Source organism: Somniosus microcephalus, chromosome 5 (genome assembly GCF_052327205.1).
Source record: "Somniosus microcephalus isolate GS21.2 chromosome 5, FLI_Smic_1.0, whole genome shotgun sequence".
Lineage (NCBI taxonomy): Eukaryota > Metazoa > Chordata > Chondrichthyes > Squaliformes > Somniosidae > Somniosus > Somniosus microcephalus.
In genome coordinates, this window is record NC_140991.1 from 142,288,102 (window position 1) to 142,308,174 (window position 20,073).

The 20,073-nt window shown below is 45.8% G+C and overlaps 1 protein-coding gene across 3 annotated transcripts in view; it reads left to right on the forward strand.

Moving 5' to 3' along the window:
- casd1 (CAS1 domain sialic acid O acetyltransferase 1) overlaps window positions 1–20,073 on the forward strand; it is a 125,722-nt gene that overhangs the window by 35,140 nt on the left and 70,509 nt on the right. For all 3 annotated transcript variants that reach the window (XM_085988298.1, XM_085988295.1, XM_085988297.1), the window contains exons 3-4: window positions 9,770–9,890; window positions 19,423–19,467. In XM_085988298.1, the coding sequence (XP_085844424.1) occupies window positions 9,770–9,890; window positions 19,423–19,467 (166 nt within the window). The remainder of the gene's footprint in view (window positions 1–9,769; window positions 9,891–19,422; window positions 19,468–20,073) is intronic.

Consider the following 20,073-nt stretch of genomic DNA (forward strand, 5'->3'; position numbering starts at 1 on the left):
AGATATATTTGCCTTGGAGGGTTTGCAATGTAGATTTACCAAAATGATACCTCTACTCCAAGGGTTAAATTACGAGGAGAGATTGCACAAACTCTGGTTGTATTCCCTAGAATTTAGACGGTTAAGGGGTGATTTGATCATTTTCAAGATATTAAGGGGAACTGATAGGGTAGATAGAAAAACTATTTCCGTTGGTTGGTGAGTCTATACTAGGGAGCATACACTAAAAATTAATAATGGGAATAATGGTAAAAAGGTAAAATTAAAAGCTCTTTATCTCATGGCACGAACCATTCGTAACCAGATTAGTGACACAAATAGAGAGAAATGGGTTTGAACTAATGGCGATTACAGAGACCTGGTTGCAAGGTAACCAAGGTTGGGAACTAAATAGTCCAGGTTACTTGACGTTTCAAAAAGACAGGCCGAATGGAAAAGAAGGGGGCGGAGGTAGCCCTGATAATAAAGATCTTAGCTCAGAAGATCAGGAAGTAGAATCAGTATAGGTGAAAATAAGAAATAACAAGGGGCAAAAAACACTGGTGGGAGTAGTTTATAGGCCCCCTAACAGTAGCTGTACCATTGGACAGAGTATTAATCAACAAATAATAGGTGCTTGTAACAAAGGTAATGCAATAATTGTGGGGGACTTTAATCTTGATATAGATTGGGCAAATCAAATTGGCAAAGGTAGTCTGGAGGACGAGTTCATGGAAACTGCCTCGGATACATTCCTAGAACAATACATTGTGGAACCAACCAGGGAACAAGCTATTTTAGATCTTGTATTGTGTAATGAGACAGGGTTAATTAGTAATCTCATAGTAGAGGATCCTCAGGGAAGAGTGATCATAATATGATAAAATTGCACATCGAGTTTAAATGTGAAATACTTAAATCCGAAACTAGTCTTAAACTTAAATAAAGCCAATTACATGGGTTTGAGGGGCGAGTTGGTTAAAGTAGATTGGGAAATTAGATTAAAAGGTATGACGGTAGTTAAGCAGTAGCAAACATTTAAAGAAATACTCCAGAATTCTTAACGAATATACACTCCATTAAGAAACAAAAACTCCACGGGAAAATGATTCTTCCGTGGCTAACTAAAGTTTGATTAAAAGAAGAGGCTTATAATATTGTGAAGAATAGTAGTAAGCCTGAGGATTGGGCGAGCTTTAGAAACCAGCAAAGGATGACCATAAAATTGATAAGGAAGAAAATAGAATGAGAGTAAACTGGCAAGAAATATAAAACCAGATTGTAATAGCTTCTACAAGTGTGTAAAAAGGAAGAGAGTAGCAAAAGTAAGCATTGGTCCCTTAGAGGCTGAGACAGGAGAAATTATAATGGGGAATAAAGAAATGGCAGAGATGTTAAACAAATATTTTGTATCGATCTTCACAGTAGAAGACGCAAAAAGTATACCAAAACTAGTGGGGAACCCATTGGCTAATGAGAGCGAGGAGATCAGTAGAGAAAAAATACTTGAGAAACTAATGGGACCAAAAGCCAACAAATTCCCCTGGACTTGATGGCCTACATCCTCGGGCTCTAAGAGGTAGCTGCGGAGATAGTGGATGCATTGATTGTGAGCTCCAAAATTCCCTAGTTTCTACAACAGTTCGTGGTTTGGAAGGTAGCAAATGTAACCCTGCTATTCAAGAAATGAGGGCGAGAAGATCATCAGGAACTACAGGCCAAGTTAGCCTGACATAATTTGTCGGGAAAATGCTGGAATCCATTATTTAGGAAGTGGTAACAGGGCATTTAGAAAAATCATGTGATTAGGCAGAACAACATGGTTTTATGAAAGGGAAATTGTGTTTAACAAATTTTAGTTTTTTGAGAATGTAACTAGCAGGATAGATAAAGTGGAACCAGTGGATGTAGTATATTTGGATTTCCAAAAGGCATTTGATAAGGTGCCACATAAAAGGTTGTTGCGTAAGATAAGGGCTCATGGAGTTGGAGCTAATATGTTAGCATGGATAGAGGATTGGTTAACAGATAGAGAACAGAGTAGGGTAAATGGGTCATTTTCAGGTTGGCAGGCTAACTAGTGGGGTGCTGCAAGGATCAGTGCTTGGGCCTCGGCTATTTACAATTTATATTAATGACTTGGATGAAGGGACCACCGAGTGTAATGTATCCAAGTTTGCTGAAGATACAAAGCTAGGTGGGAAAGTAAGTTGTGAGGCGGGCGCAAAGAGCCTTCAAAGGGATATAGACAGATTAAGTGAGTGAATAATAAGGTGGCAGATGGAGTATAATGTGGGGAAATGTGAGGTTATTCACTTTGGTAGGAAGAACAGAAAAACAGAATTTTTGGAAATGGTGAGAAACTATTAAATGTTGTTCAGAGAGATTTAGGTCTCCATGTACAGAAAACAGTATTAGCAATTAGGAAGGCAAATAGCATGTTGGCCTTTATTGCAAAGTGTTTGGAATACAACTGTAAGGAAGTCTTACTACAATTGTACAGGGCTTTGGTGAGACCACACTTGGAGTACTGTGCACAGTTTTGGTCTCCTTATCTGAGGAAGGATATATTTGCCTTCGAGACGGGCAACAAAGGTTCATTTGATTGATTCCTGGGATGAGAGAGTTGTCCTACGAGGAGAGATTGAGTAGATTGGGCCTATACTCTGGAGTTTAGAAGAATGAGAGGTGATCTCATTGAAACAAAGATTTTGAGGGAGATTGACAGGATAGATGCTGAGAGGTTGTTTCCCCTGGCTGGAGAGTCTAGAACTGGGGGGCATAGTCTCAGGGTAAGGAACTGGCCATTTAAGACTGAGATGAGGAGGAATTTCTTCTCTCAGGGTTGTGAGTCTTTGGAATTCTGTACCCCAAAGGGCTGTTGATGCCAAATTATTAAGTATATTCACGGCTGACCTCGATAGATTTATGGACTTTAGGGGCATCAAGAGATATGGAGATCGGGCGGGAAAGTGGAGTTGAGGTCGAAGATCAGCCATGATATTGAATGGCGGAGTAGGCTCGAGGGGCCATATGGGCTACTCCTGCTCCTAATTCTTATGTTCTTAATTAGAGCCAGGCCTTTCGGGAGTGAAGTCAGGAAACACTTCTACACGCAAAGGGTGGCAGAAGTTTGGAACACTCTTGCGCAAACAGCAATTGATGCTAGGCCAATTATTAATTTTAAATCTGAGAGTGATAGATTTTTATTAACCAAAGGTATTAAGGGATATGGGGCAAAGGCAGGTATATGGCGTTGGGTCACAGATCAGTCTTGAGCTCACTGAATGGCAGAACAGGATCGAGGGGCTAAATAGCCTACTCCTGTTCCTATAATCTCCCCACAACAGATGTTAGACTAACAGGTCTATAATTTCCTGGTTTTTCTTTCTCAACTTTAAGTAATGGAGTTATATTTGCAATTTTCCAATTTATAGGTATAATTCCTGAATAGAGATCTTTGGACGATTATGGCTAAAGCAACACAAAAGAACATGTCTCCATACTGAAGAGATATGGGGGGAGAAATTCGGTATCGCCCTGTTTGGGGCGCTAGTATTGGCGGTACGCAAAGTTTTGCGCCAGGCGCAATTTATCGCCACCTCGAGCAATATTGGGTTGCAGCGCCCCTGAAAGTGATTGCGGCGCTAAATCAGGCGCTGCACGGTACTCTTAAGGCGCTAACCCGGCGGTGCTACTCAATTTCTTGGCGGCCGGGCGCAGCGCAGGTGCTGTCAATAATCGATTTCCCCAAGACACGCTGGCGCCGGCCAGCTCTTAAAGGGGCGGGTCAATTAACATCAGCAGCCACACTGCGCCTTGTAGGCCTCAAAATCGGCGGTGACCTACCTGTGGCGTTCAAAACTTCCAAGACATGGAGAGGGTCAGGCAGAGAGTGGAGCGCTTTAGCGATGGGGCATTGGATGATCTGGTTGGCGCAGTGGAGTGCCGGCGAGCTGTGCTGTACCCCAAGAATGGCAGAAGGCCTCATCAGAGCGAATACCGCAGAGCTTGGAGGGATGTTTCCCAAAGAGTCACCTCCAGCAGCATGGTGCCCAGGACTCCTGTGCAATGCAGGAAGAAGTTCAACGACCTCACTCGGGTCGTTAGGGTGAGTGCCTTTTTCACAATCATCTTCATCCCTCCATCTGCACCTGACTTTATGGCCAGAGGGTACGAGAAGCCCCAATGGCCATTTGCCAGCCAGCACCCATGGCCCTTTCTGGAAACACACACGCACATTCAGCTCAGTGCATAATGTAAGGGCTATTCTACCATGGGGGGCATGTAATGTCAGCTCAGGGCAGCATGTTTCATCACTTCCCGTCCTTTCTCCTGCAGGCCAAGCTGGCCAGGAACCATAGGGAGCAGCTTCATACCGGAGGAGGCCGGCCTCACCTGCAGACCCTCGCAGACTTCGAGGAGCGAGTCCACCAGATTGTTGGAAGCTGGATGAGTGGTCCTGTCACCTCTGGAGCTGCTGACCCCATTGTGCACAGCGATGGTAAGGTCATCACCTTTTTGAGCTCTCTCCTTCCACTTGTTCCCCCCACCAGCATGCTTTTTCACTTTGGACCCAAGTCAGTGCATTGCAGCACTCGTGCATCCCTTGCTGCCACCCTGTCCTTTCGCTAAAGTCACTCTCAACCTCCCTGCATCACCAGCTCGGGAGCCGAGCCCTCAAGCTGCCACTGACTCTGGAGGTGACGAGCAGGAGGAATCCGGACCATCCCTACTACCCTCAGGCGAGCCAGCCCATCTGCAGACTGGATTGACTACTTCCCTGGAGGGGAGTGGGGGGGAATGCTCTGAGGAGGAACCAGTTCCAGGAACCAGCAGGTTACAGCAACGCAAGGGGGGTAGGGAAGCTCGGGGGCTGTCTCCCCGGAGGGCGAGTCAGGCCGCGAGTGCTGCTGCACAGAGCGCAGAAGAGGTGCGTGCCCTCGCAGAAATGAGTGCCCAGGCTGGGCTGAGGCACACTGAGCTCATGGCTGCAGTGGCAAGGATGCCTGAATCCATCGAGACACTGGCAAGGAGTGTCCAAGACTTCGGCGCAGCACAGGCAAGGAGTGCGCAGGACTTCGGGACAGCACTGGAAAGGACTGTCCAGGGCTTCGGGACAGCACTGGAAAGGACTGTTCAGGGCTTCACCGAAGCACTGGCACCTGCCACGCAACTGCTGAGTGCTGCCACGCAGTCACTCGCTGGTCTCATGCAGACGCAGATTGAGGCCACGCGACCACTGACTGCTGCCACCCTCGCTGGATCAGGCAGGATTACCCGGGACCCTTGCAGCACCACAGCAGGCCAGCAATCTGTGGGCCATCCGATTGCTGCGGTGCTGCCCCATCAGAGTGCCAGTGTGTCGGCCGACCAGGGAGCTGCTGTCCGCTCTCAGGATGACAGCATTCCTGATGTCACCGCTGGCACGTCTCCACTGCAGCTGCCACCACCTGCAGGACAGACTGTTTCCACCCATGCACAGTTGGAGCAGTCAGCAGTCGGGCCCTCCAGGCCCAGAGGTCGTCCAGGCCGTCCCTCGGGCATCTGCGCTTTCGGACAATCAGCAGGCCTCCCCCAGCCTTGCTGCAGCCATTGGGGTCCCATTACGTAAGAGCTGCAGGGAGGGAAGGGGCCAATCTCGCAAGAGAAGCAGATCACCATCAAGGGGGAAAGAGTAGAAGGTGCTGCTGAAACGTCTTATTTGTAGAAATCAAGGCCGAGGATGCTGGTCTGAATGTTAGTTATGTTTTGGACAGTCTCCCGGGTGTGCGAGTCACTTATGTGTCAGTGTGTTAGTTTTGCTTTCTGTTGCCATTGCTTTGTCTTGTTGGAAGGAAGCACATTTTGTACAATAAACAACTTTCTTTATTTACAATGGCCATGTCTGCTATTTACATGCATTTTGCCCTTCACAGGCTTTGGGGTATCAGAACGGTTCCATTCCTGTTCTTGGAATGGCAGCAAGCATTCCGTGAGAGGGGCCTAGAAGCAACTTCTGATCAGCCTCTGACGGATGGCCCTTCCAGTTTGTGCCTCCCTCCCATCTTAGTCCTCCTCCTCCTCCTCTGCTGGTGCTTCAATGTCTGGTGGCATTGGCTGGGTACGTAGGATAGCGAGGTTATGCAACATACAACCACGAAGTGGGAGACTCGCTCAAGCGAGGACTGCAGGGCTCCTCCGGAATGGTCCAGACAGCGGAACCGCTGCTTCAGCACGCCGATTGTGTGCTCCACAATGTTCCTCGTCGCCTGATGGCTCGCATTGTAGCGTTCTTCAGCAGGGGTGCTGGGCGAACGGAGCGGGGTCATGAGCCACGGGCACAGAGGATAGCCCTTGTCCCCGAGAAGCCAGCCTCCTGGGTGAGCCGGGGCCTCGAATAGGTCTGCAACAGAAGTCTGGCGCAGGGTGAAGGCGTCGTGGCTGCTGCCTGGGAACTGCGCATTCGCTGCGAGGATCAGCTGTCGGTGGTCACAGACCAGCTGGACATTCAAGGAATGGAACCCCTTGCGGTTGCGGAACTCCTCCGGATTCAATACAGGCGCCCGCAAAGCCACGTGCGTGCAGTCAATGGCACCCTGCACCATGGGGAAGTCTGCTATTGCTGCGAAGCCCTCTGCGCGCTCCCGCTGCTTGTCCGGGGTCATTGGGAAGGAGATGTAGTGCCGCCTCCTTTTAAACAGGGCATCAGTCACTTGACGGATGCAGCAATGCACCGCAAACTGCGAGATGTTGGCTATGTCCCCAGTTGCGGCCTGAAAGGAGCCGCTTGCGTAGAAGTTTAGCGCAACAGTCATCTTCACAGCCACCGACAGAGATGTCCTGCACCTTATCTGAGGCTGCAGATCTGGCTGAAGCAGGTGGCACAGCTCAGTCACCACCTCCTTTCTAAAGCGCAGCCTTCTGATACATTGCTCCTCCGACATGTTCATGTAGGAAAACTGCTGTCGGAAAACCCTGGCAGCGTAAGGTCTGGTGTGGCGACGTCTGTTGGCCCTCCTCCGTCTGGCCATGCCTGCCCCCCTCTCCCTGCATCTCTGTGCCCTTTCCAGATGATTCAGCAGAAGGACGTTCCCCTCCAATGCAACCCCCATAATAAGTGCGCACAGAAAGTTTCCCCGTTTGAAATGCTCACCAACAGCAAGGTGATGGTCAGAAGGCTGAAGTTCTTCTGCCAGCGCTGGCTCAGTGGTGAAATGGCTCTCAGTGTGCAGCTCAGCAACTCTCTGTAACTCTCGAAGAAGTTGTGCTCCAAAAATGGCTGCCGCTTTTATACCACAGCAGTCCCCTTAAAAGAACGCCCCCCCAGCCCGACAGCGACTGGGGAACTTCCAGGTAAGCTGTCCTTATTAGCGCCAGGTGGAACGGAGGGGGGACGCCACTGAATTTCTGGTCCGGGGCGCCCAAAAGGCGTTGCACACTGAAATGACGTCATGATCTGCCCCTGTGCGGGCGCTAAGATTTCGCGCCGGCGCTAAATGTCCGCTCAATATGGGAAGAGGCACAGGGTTCACTGCGCCCGGGCGCTAGTTGGTTACCGCCCCACTTCTCGGCCTCTTTAGGCGCTAATGGGTGGCGCAACCAACCGAATTTCTCCCCCATGGTGTCCTTGATGGTCCTATGAGGCCCATGTTTCAGCATACAGCCAGACACCAACTCTCCCTTTTTTCCTTCTCATAACATTCCAACACGGTTATAACTAAAACTGACCTTGGTTCCCACACATAGCTAGCTCCACTCGATGCCTCATCCTTACTGTTGGCTAACATCCAACTTTTAATTCACCCACAGCTTCCCTATTCAACTATAGTAGTCCTCTTTCTCACCCCAGGCTGTCTGGGTTACGGTTTCCTCAAAGACTTTAATTATAGATAAAAGGGTTACATGTCTAGTATAATTCAGGTTACCATTACATACAGTTTACAATTACAGACTTTTACATTTAATTCTTGCACACAATTATAAATCCATTGCTGATGATTATAAGATACTAGAAAGAAAAGAAAGAAGAAAGACTTGCATTTATACAGCACCTTTCATGACCACCGGACATCCCAAAGTGCTTTACAGCCAATGAAGTACTTTTTTGAAATGTAGTTACTGTTGTATTATAGGAAACTGATGATAAAGATAGTGAAACAAGTATTCTAAAAACCAACTAATCCATGATAATCTTATATTCTTCAAGTCGATTGGTTAAGGAGATACACAGTTGTTTGCCCTGTTCACACAGGGTCCAGATCCCCTGTAGATGGATCAGTGCTGTTTTGGATTTCTAATCACTGCAAATTCCAGTGCAGAAGCCCATAGAAAGTCTGTGTGTAAGTGTAATGAACAGCTAGTGCCATTCGTTCGCCACTGACCGCAAAATTGGGGCGAAAGTAATTATTCAACAAGTCTGCCATTTCCATATTTTCATTTGCAATATTACTCCCATCTGTTTTTAAAGGACCCACATTACCCTTGACTACCCTTTTTCTTCTAATATAATTATGTAAGCTTTTTGATATCCCTCAAGTTTCTTTTTGTATTCCCCTTTTGCAGCTCTTGATTTTTGGTTCTCCTTTTCAAACATAACATTGATTTTTGTCTTTCTCTTCTGAATCTGTGTTGAATGCTGTTTACTAGGATGTTAGTGTGCAGATAATTTTCAAGCTTGCACCTGATGCGGAATTCCATTATTTTACGCAGAATGCGAGCAAGACTAATGGGACTGTAGTTATGTCTTTTTTCTCTCTCTCTTAATATTGGCAACATATTAACCTGTTTCCACTCTACTGGTACCTCCCCTGTTTCTAGTGATTTCCTCATTATAATAGTCAATGCATCACAGATCTCCTCCTTAATCTCTCGGCACTCTGGGATCAATACAGTATACTCTGATTTATTTGTTTTGAGCATGTTTAGTCGATCTCTGATGTCCATCTCATTAATATTGAAGCCATTGGTGGCTCTTTTTGGAGAGGGTATGTTGCTCGTTTCTTCGCTGGTGAATGTTTGGAAGATTTAATCCATATCTAGTCATTCGAACTTCTGTTTCTGCAAAGAATTCTGAGGTTAGTCAAGCACAACTTGACTTTTAGAAAGCCCTGCTGACTCTCCCTGATTAACTGTTTCTCAAAGTGCCTACTAATTTCATCCCATGTTATAGACTTTAGTATTTTACCAACAACTGTAGTGAGACTTGCTGGTCTATAATTTCCTGGTTTATCCCTGTCTGCTTTTTTGAAGAGAGGAAATTATAATCTGAGCCTCCGATATTTCTTTCTTAGCTGCCCTCCGGGTCCTCAGATGTAAACCATCAATTCAGGGTGATTTGTCTACCTTAATTTAGAGTAACTTCTTTAGTACTAATTCTTTTTGAATAATAACAGTCCTGCCCCAGTTCTGGTGGCTCTATAATCCCAATGTCCACAACTTCTGTGGAAACCAAGGCAAGGAATGTACTTAGTTAGTTCAGCTGCTATTCCCTCAATCTCCACTACAAGCTTGTCTCCTTCATCTCTTCGCAGCACTATCCTTGCCTTGATTACCTTACCATTAATGTACTCATAGAAACCCTTTTTATTGTCTTTTATGTCTAGTACAGTTTCTTGATTATAAGGCAGCTGGAACCTTGTCTGTTCCAAATAATGTTTGCATGACGGTCTAAAACTGAATTGGTATTCCACTTTTAATTATAAAATCAAAAAGAAAGCAAGGACAGCAAATGCATGTGTTTGTATTCAACTGTGTTCATTTTTTTACTTCCTTTTCTAACTTGTAGCTGTAACATTTTTCTTTCCTTCAGTGAAGTAAAGAGCTGTCTTATGAACAAATACATAACTTTTGTAGGAGATTCCAGAATTCGGCAGTTGTTCTACTCCTTTATTAAAATTATAAATTCTGGCATTAAAGAAGATGGTAACAAGGTATGTATCTGATCTTTTTGCTTCGATTTAGAATGTTTGTGTGGATATTAGAGGGCAGGGTTTGCACTAGGAAATTACTTTTAATTGCCACCATACAGTAAATAATAAAATCCGCACTCTGGAACTTTCAGTTTGGTTTTTCGGTTCAGTTGAGTTTTTCCCCAAATGATTTAACTCAGTGCAGCTCCAACATTAAGTAAATACACCAAAAAGTCTTAATTTTAGAAACCAGTATCAAGGTTCTTTGCACAGTGTTTTAAAGTTGAAATGAGTTATTGTATGTTTTCTGTACACTAACACTTAGTTGTATTAACTACATATGATTGCTGAAAGAAAAGAAGTGAGAGAAGTAGTGGGCAGCAACGGAAGTCCCTGTGATATAACTATAGTATTTTCTAGTATGAAAATATTATTCAGGAAATGGGTTGGCAGTTCTCTGCTGTTCTGAGTAAGGCAAGAGCTTAAAATTTGATATTTTGGATGTTTGAATTTCATATCTGTTGTGGTTGGTCAACATTCAGACTCTGCATGCTGAAGCAGTTTCTGAACAATTCCGTTTTGAAGTGTTGGTGCACAGCTATTTTATTGGTAACTAGCACTTGACATCTGTGATCATAATTCAGTTAGATTTAGCATAGTTATAGAAAGGACAAAGATAGACCAGGTGTACAAATTCTCAATTGGGGAAAGGCCTATTTTACGAAGCCGAGATGTGATTTAGCAAAAGTGGACTGGAAACAGCTACTTTGAAGATAAATCGATGTCCGAGCAGTGGGAGGTGTTCAAGGAGGAGATAGTGAGGGTTCAGAGCAAATATGTTCCCAAAGAGAGAAAGGGTGTGACTCTAAAATCTAGAGACCCCTGGATGTCGAGGAGCATACAGGGTAGGATAAGATGGGGGTGGTGGGAAGACACACTTTTGTCAGATACTGAGTGCTCATTACTACAGAGAGCCAAGAGGAGTATAGAAAATGCAGGGGTTAAATTAAAAAGGTAAATTAGGAAAGCAAAGAGAGGGCAATGAAAAATATTGGCAAATAAAATTAAGGAACACCTTGACGAACTTGATTGAATTTTTTGAGGAAGTAGCTTGGAGGGTAGATGAGGGTAGCATGTTTGATGTACTCATGAATTTTAGCAAGGCTTTAGACAAGCCAACATGGCAGACTGGTCAGAAAAGTAAAAGCCCATGGGATCCAAGGGAAAGTGGCAAGTTGGATCCAAAATTGGCTCAGTGGCAGGAAGCAAAAGGTAATGGTCGACGGATGTTTTTGTGACTGGAAGACTGTTTCCAGTGGGGTTCCACAGGGCTCAGTACTAGGTCCCTTGCTTTTTGTTGTATATCTCAATGATTTAGACTTCAATGTAGGGGGTATGATTAAGAAGTTTGCAGATGATACAAAAATTGGCCGTGTGGTTGATAGTGAGGAAGAAAGCTGCAGACTGCAGGAAGATATCAATGGACTGGTCAGGTAGGCAGAAAAGTGGCAAATGGAATTCAATTTGGAGAAGTGAGGTAATGCATGTGGGGAGGGCTAACAAGGCAAGGGAATGCACAATAAATGGTAGGATACTGAGAAGTGTAGAAGAACAGCGGGACCTTAGAGTGCATGTCCACAGATCCTTGAAGGTAGCAGGACAGGTAGATAAGCTGGTTAAGAAGGTATAGGGAATACTTTCCTTTATTAGCCGAGGCATAGAATATAAGCAGTCAGGTTATGCTTGAACTGTATAAAACACTAGTTAGGCCACAGCTAGAGTACTGCGTACAGTTCTGGTCACCACATTACAGGAAAGATGTCATTGCACTAGAGAGGGTACAGAGGAGATTTATGAGGACTTTGCCAGAACTGGAGAATTTTAGCTATGAGGGAAGATTGGATAGGCTGAGGCTGTTTTCTTTGGAACAGAGCAGGCTGAGGGCACACTTGATTGATGTGTATAAAATTACGAGGGGCCTAGATACAGTGGGTAGGAAGGACCTATTTCCCTTAGAGAGAGAGAGAGGTCAATAATCAGGGGGCTTAGATTTAAAGTAATTGGTAGCAGGATGAGAGGGGAGTTGAGGAGAACTTTTTTCACCCAGGTGGTGGTGGTCTGGAATTCACTGCCTGAAAAGGTTTTTTTAAATTAGTTTTTTATGGGATGTGGGCGTCACTGGCAAGACCAGCATTTATTGCCCATCCCTAATTGCCCTCGAAGGTGGTGGTGAGCTGCCGCCTTGAAACGCTGCAGTCCGTGTGTTGAAAGTACTCCCACAGTGATGCTACAGGGCCATCAGCGAACAACAAACTGCGCACCCAGACGGAGCTTTTATCGTCGCGGGGGACTTCAATCACATAAACCTAAAAACTGTACTACCGAAATTCCACCAGAATGTTTCCTGCCCCACAAGAGGGGAGAACACACTGGATCAAGTCTACACGAGCATTGTAGATGCTTATAAGGCCATTCCCTGCCCCCACCTTGGGAAGTCTGACCACCTCTCCCTGTTTCTAGCCCCGGCATACAAACTGCTCATCAAAAGAGTGAGAACATCAGTGAAAGTATGGCCAGAGGGGGCAGTCTCGGAGCTTCAGGATTGCTTCGAACGCACTGATTGGGGCATGTTTGCCCATAATGACATCGAGGAATACGCATCCACAGTGCTATTCTACATTAACAGTTGCGTCGAGGTCGTCACGACCCATAAAAATATCAGGACGTACCCCAACCAGAAACCCTGGATGAACGGAGAGGTCCACTCGCTGTTGAAAGCACGCGACGCAGCATTTAAATCTGGCGACGCGGCGGCTTACAGTGCAGCTAGGACCAACCTAAAAAAGGGTATCGGGACTGCCAAAAGGAAACGGACACTGCGGATAGAGGATCATTTCCACAACAACTCTGACCCCCGGCGCATGTGGCAAGGCATCCAGTCCATCACTGACTACAAGAGCAAAAACACCAGCCCCCCGGTTAGCGATGCCTCCCTTCCGGAGGAGCTTAACAACTTCTACGCTCGCTTCGACAGGGACAACAGGGAGCCGGCTACCAAAGCCTTGCCACCCCCAGAAGACCAGGTGCTCACTCTGTCGACCTCCGACATAAGGGGTGTTCTACGCAGAGTGAACACACGAAAGGCTGCTGGACCGGATAGCATCCTTGGACGGGTACTCAAGGAATGTGCTGATCAGCTGGCTGATGTCTTCACCGCCATCTTCAATCTGTCATTGGCCCAGGCAGTAGTCCCTAGATGCTTCAAGACCGCTACCATTATTCCTGTGCCAAAACAAACGGCTGTGACGTGCTTGAACGACTATTGACCTGTCGCACTCACACCCATCATAATGAAGTGTTTCGAGAGACTGGTCCTGGCTCACATCAAAGCCAGTGTTCCCGCCTCTCTTGACCAACACCAGTTGGCCTATCGTGCAAACAGATCAACGGAGGATGCAATCACAACTGCTCTACACTCTGCACTGAATCACTTAGATGGTAAAGAGGCCTACATCAGAATGCTGTTCATAGACTACAGCTCAGCATTCAACACTCTCGTCCCCAACAAGCTGGCCACCAAACCCCACACTCTTGGCCTGAACACTTCCCTCTGCAACTGGACCCTGGACTTCCTAACAAACAGACCCCAGTCTGTCAAATTAGGTAACCACACCTCCCCCGCCCCCCCCGACCCTGAACACGGGGGCCCCACAAGGATGTGTGCTGAGCCCCCTCCTCTACTCCCTCTTCACCCACGACTGTGTGGCTGTTCATGGTTCCAACACCACCATCAAGTTTGCGGATGATACCACGGTAGTAGGCCAGATCACCAACAACGATGAGTCAGCCTACAGGGAGGAGGTCCAGCATCTCGTGAAGTGGTGCGCCGATAACAACCTGGCCCTTAACATCAAGAAAACCAAAGAAATCATGTGAACTTCAGGAAATCTAAAGGCGGAAGTCACACCCCCATCCACATCAATGGGGCTGTGGTGGAAAGGGTGGACAGCTTTAAATTCCTCGGAGTCCACATCACAGAAGACCTCTCCTGGTCCCTCAATACCTCCTCTCTGGTGAAGAAGGCCCAGCAGCGCCTATATTTCCTAAGGAGGCTGAAGGGATGTAACCTGTCACCCCTGATCCTCTCTAACTTTTACCGCTGCACAATAGAGAGCATCCTGACGAACTGTATCACAGTATGGTATGGCAGCTGTAGCTACTATGACCGGAAAGCCCTGCAGCGGGTAGTCAAAACTGCCCAACGCATTACCGGCACCCGGCTACCGACCATAGAGCACATATACAAGAAACGCTGTTTACGGAGGTCACGGACCATCATCAAAGACCCTACCCACCCCAGCCACAGTCTGTTCGCCCCCCCCCCCTGCCATCTGGGAGACGCTACAGATGCATTCGCACCCGTACGACCAGATTTAGGAACAGCTTCTTTCCCAGGGCTGTCATCCTACTGAACTCCACAAATAAACTCTAAAGCCTGCACATCTGCCAATGCACTTTATTATGGTTATGTTTATGTTAATGTTATGTTTATGTTAATGTATTACAAGCCAAATGTATGTTGAATGTTTAAATGTCTTAATCTAAATGTACACTCTCGGGAGCCGCAAGCCTACATTTCGTTGTACTGCACTTGTGCACTAACAAGGACAAAGTTGATTATGATTATGAGGTAGGAAGTTCCAGGATTTTGACCCAGCGACGATGAAGGATCGACGATATGCTTCTAAGTCAGGATGGTGTGTGACTTAGAGGGGAACTTGGAGGTGGTGGTGTTCCCATGTGCCTGCTACCCTTGTCCTTCTAGGTGGAAGAGGTCGCGGGTTTGAGAGGTGCTGCCGAAGAAGTCTTGGCACGTTACTGCAGTGCATCTTGTAGATGGGACACACTGTAGCCACTGTACGTCGGTGGTGGAGGGAGTGAATGTTTAAGGTGGTGGATGGGGTGCCAATCAAGTGGGCTGCTTTGTCCTGGATGGTGTCGAGCTTCTTGAGTGTTGTTGGAGCTGCACTCATCCAGGCAAGTGGAAGTATTCCATCACACTCCTTATTTGTGCCTTGTAGCTGGAGAAAAGGCTTTGGGGAGTCAGCAGGTGAGACACTCGCTGCTGAATACCGAGCCTCTGACCTGCTCTTTATGTGGCTGGTCCAGTTAAGTTTCTGGTCAATGGTGACCCCCAGGATGTTGATGAAACATAGAAACATAGAAGATAGGAGCAGGAGTAGGCCATTCGGCCCCTCGAGCCTGTTCTGCCATTTAATGAGATCACGGCTGATCATCCAAATTCAGTACCCTGTCCCTGCTTTCTCCCCATATCCCTTGATCCCTTTAGCTTTAAGAAATATATCCAACTCCTTATTGAATATATTTAATGAATTGGCCTGAACTGCCTTGTGTGGTAGCGAATTCCACAGGTTCACCACTCTCTGGGTGAAGAAATTCCTCCTCATCTCAGTCCTAAATGGCTTACCCCTTATCCTTAGACTGTGACACCTGGTTCTGGACTCCCCTGCCATCGGGAACATCCTTCCTGCATCTCGTCTGTCTAGTCCTGTTAGAATTTTATAAGTTTCAATGAGATCCCCTCATATTCTTCTAAACTCCAGCGAATATAAGCCTAATCAACCCAATCTCTCCTCATACGTCATTCCTGCTATCCCAGGTATCAGTCTTGTGAATCTTCGCTGCACTCTCTCCATGGCAAGAACATCCTTCCTCAGATAAGGTGACCAAAACTGCACACAATACTCAAGGTGTGGTCTCACCAAGGCCCCCGTACAGCTGCAGTAAGACATCCTTGCTCCTGTACTTGAATCCTCTTGCTATGAAGGCCAACATACCATTTGCCGCCTTAACCGCCTGCTGCACCTGCATGCTTACCTTCAGCGACTGGTGCACAAGGACACCCAGGTCTCATTGCACTTCCCCTTTTCCCAATCTATTGCCGTTCAGATAATAATCTGCCTTCCTGTTTTTGCCACCAAAGTGGATAACCTCACATTTATCCACATTATACTGTATTTGCCATGCTGTGCCCAGTCACCCAACTTGTCCAAATCATACTGGACCCAACCTGTCCAAATCATACTGGACTGAATCGATGGTGGGGGATTCGGTGATGGTAATGCCATTGAATGTCATGGGGCGGTGGTTAGACTCTCACCTGTTGGTGATAGTCATTGCCTGGCACTTGTGTGGCGTGAATGTTACCTGCCACTTATCAGCCCAAGCCTGAACGTCATCCAGGTCTTGTTGCATGCAGGCATGGACTGCTTCATTATCTGAGGAATTGTGAATGGCGCTGAACACTGTGCAGTCATCAGCGAACATCCCCATTTCTGACCTTATGCTGGAGGGGAGGTCATTGATGAAGCAGCTGAAGGTGGTTGGGCCTAGGACACTGCCCTGAGGAACTCCTGCAGCGATGTCCTGGGGCTGTGATGATTGACCTTCAACCAGCACAACCATCTTCCTTTGTGCCAAGTATTACTCCAGCCAGTGGGGAGTTCTCCCCACCCCCACCCCCCCGATTCCCATTGACTTCAGTTTTACTAGGGCTCCTTGATGCCACACTCGGTCAAATGCTGCCTTGATGTCAAGGGCAGTCACTCTCTCCTCACCTCTGGATTTCAGCTCCTTTGTCCATGTTTGGACCAAGGCTGTAATGAGATTGGGAGCTGAGTGGTCCTGGTGGAACCCAAACTGGGCATCAGTGAGCAGGTTATTGGTGATTAGGTGCCGCTTGATAGCACTGTTGATGACACCTTCCTTCACTTTGCTGATGATTGAGAGTAGACTTATGGGGCAGTAATTGGCTGGGTTGGATTTGTCCTGCTTTTTGTGGACTGAACATATCTGGGCAGTTTTCCACATTGTTGGATAGATGCCAGTGTTGTAGCTATACTGGAACAACTTGGCTAGAAACGCGGCAAGTTCTAGACTACAAGTCTTCAGCATGATAGCTGGGATGTTATCAGGGCCCATAGCCTTTGCTGTATCCAGTGCGTTCAGCCGTTTCTTGATATCACGTGGACTGAATCGAATTGGCTGAAGACTGGCTTCTGTGATGGTGGGGACCTCAGGAGTAGGCCGATATGGATCATCCTCTGCACTTTTGGCTGAAGATGGTTGCAAACGCTTCAGCCTTGTCTTTTGCACTCACATGCTGGGCTCCACCATCATTGAGGATGGGGATATTCATGGACCCTCCTCCTCCCGTTAGTTGTTTAATGGTCCACCACCATTCAGGACTGGATGTGGCAGGACTGCAGAGCTTTGATCTGATCTTCGTGAATGAATTTCGAAACAAAACTAATTTGCCTGGGAATTCCGTAGTCCATCAATGTCAATTTCCCCAGCAAGCAAAATGTAAGCAGCATGACTCTGGATTCTGCAGTAGTTCGATTCAGGATTGGGGGTGCTGGGAGGACGTCAAATTTGTTTGGTAAAATGAGTTGTTAGTTATACATTTATTCATCATTATACCAAATTGTATATTGCTATTACTTCATTGTTGCTGGATCAGAATCCTGGAATTCCCTACTGATCACTGTCACAAAGACTGCAGCTGTTCAAGGAGAAGGCCCACCACCATCAACGAGAAATGGGCATTAAATGCAGCCTTGCCAGTGTCACCCACATTCCAAGAACAGGAAATAAATCTAGGGTGATGTAGTAGACCAGACACAAGCTGCTTTCCTACAAGATAAAAGAACAATAATTGGAAGGAAGAAAAAGGTTCCAAGATGAAATAAATGAAGAATTTGCAATAAAATCTTGCTCCCAACCGCAGGTTAAACATTCATTAATTGTGACCTTGTGTCATTCTCATTTTTGAGTTCTGTTGCAGTTATAGTATGTCATTCCTTAAAGTATGACTAAACCAGTGCTCGGACATTAAGCGACTGTTGTTTATAAAGTCTACATTCTAGATGGGTGGGTATTATGTGCTGACCATAAAGTTACAGCTTTGTTTTTATTGTAACTTTTTTTCTCACTGTTGAGTGTCAGCTACTCTCATCTCGTGAGTCAGATGGTCGTGGAATTCAGCCCCACTCAAGAAACCTGAGCATATAATTTAGGCTGACACTTCAGTGAAGTACTGAGGGACTGCTGCCACATTTATAACTCGACCAACATCACTAGAAAAAAGTATCTGGTCATTTTTCTTATTGTTTGGGATCCTTCTGTGCATAAGTTGGCTGCCGCATTTACTTACATTACAAATGACTAACACTTCAAAAGTACTTAATTCACCACAAAGCACTTTGGGCCCTGAGGTCATGATAGGCACCACCTGAAATGCAGCTTCTTCATTGTGCAGAAAATCTAAAGTTACAGGAATAACACGACAAAATGGTAATGTGCAAAAATACAACTGTGACTCAACTTTAATACTGTATATGGCTAGCTAGGCTAACGGATCGTAAAATAACAAACAAAATCCAGGTATAAATTATATTCTAGGCACTGCAAATTGAGATTATGTTGTTTAACTCTACCCACAGCTGAGTTTGCAACTAATGTCAGTATTTTTCAAAATAAAGGGCTGAGAAACTCTCTTGTCATGCTGTGTTCAGCTTGCATTCAGTACACTTGCTGATTTGTATTTGTGATATGGCCCAACACAAAACAAGTCCTTACCGTAAGTAGAGTTAACATCAGCAAACCTAGTGAATGAGTGTTGAAGATTGAGCAAGTCCCAATCGCAGTACCAGGAATAACAACAGAGAATGCTGGAAAAAGTCAGCAGGTCAGGCAACATCCGTGGAGAGAAATTTGAGTTGACATTTCGGGTTGAAACCCTTCTTCAAAACTGGAAAGAAAATAAAAAAGATCGAAGGCAAAGCTGCGATCGAACAAAAGAAGTAAAAGAGACAATAAAAGGTATACGAAGCCAGATGAGATGGTAATGGGCCCGTGGAGACTAAAGGCAGCTGAGATTAGGTGTGAAGTGTACTGGCAGGATAAGGACAGCTGCCAGGTGAGAGAGTGAAACAAAAGGAAAGGAGGTGGGGGGGTGGGGGGAAAGGAGGACCCAAAACAAAGGGGTGGAAAAAATTAAAAGTAAAAAAGTGATAGAGGCCGAGGTTATGATCTGAAATTATTGAACTCGATATTGAGCCCGGAAGGCTGCAAAGTGCCTAATCGGAAGATGATTTGCTGTTCCTCGAGTTTACGCTGAGCTTCCGTGGAACAATACAAGAGGCCAAGGACGGTGCGGTCCGAGTGGGAATGGAGCGGAGAATTAAAATGACAGGCGACCGGAAGCTCGGGGTCACCCTTACGGACTGAACAGAGGTGTTCCGCAAAGCGGTCACCCAATCTGCGTTTGGTCTCCCCAAATGTACCAGGAATGTAGTTTTAAAAAGAGAAAAATTTCAGTGGTTTGTGTGGCCAGAGTCGGAGAGTATTGGGGGCTGTGAAAATGTATGTGAATGTTAAAAGTTGTGTGTTCACACTGTAAGCATTACTGCCTGTTAACAATTTTTTTTAACTAATTTTAATTTGATTGTATAATGTGCTTATTTGACAGCATGAGAACATTTCTTTTGAAGACAGAAGTACTTCATTGAAAGTTGTAAGTCCCAGTATTCCTTTCAGATTTTAATGCAGTAAATTGTCCTGGAGCACCTTTTTTTTTGTTATAATTTGATCAGTGATCATAGAATCATAAAAGTTTATGGCACAGAAGAAGGCATTCAGCCTATCGTGTCTCAATTTAAACAAAGGAAACTACGATGGTCTGAGGAGTGAGTTGGGTAGGATTAAGTGGGGAATGGCGCTCAAAGGGTTGACTGTGGATAGGCAATGGCAAACATTCAAAGACCGAATGGATGAGCTACAGAATTTGTTCATCCCAGTTTGGCATAAAAATAAAACAAAAAAGGTGACTCAACCGTGGCTAACAAGGGAAATTAGGGATAGCATAAGATCCAAGGAGAGGACATATAAATTGGCTAGAAAAAGCAATAATCCTGAGGATTGGGAGCAGTTTAGGATTCAACAAAGGAGGACAAAGGGATTAATTAAGAAAGGGAAAATAGAATGAGAGTAAGCTTGCAGGGAACATAAAAACTGACTGTAAAAGCTTTTATAGATATGTGAAGAGAAAAAGATTAGTGAAGTCAAGCGTAGGTCCCTTACAGTCAGAATCAGGGGAATTTACCATGGGAAACAAGGAAAT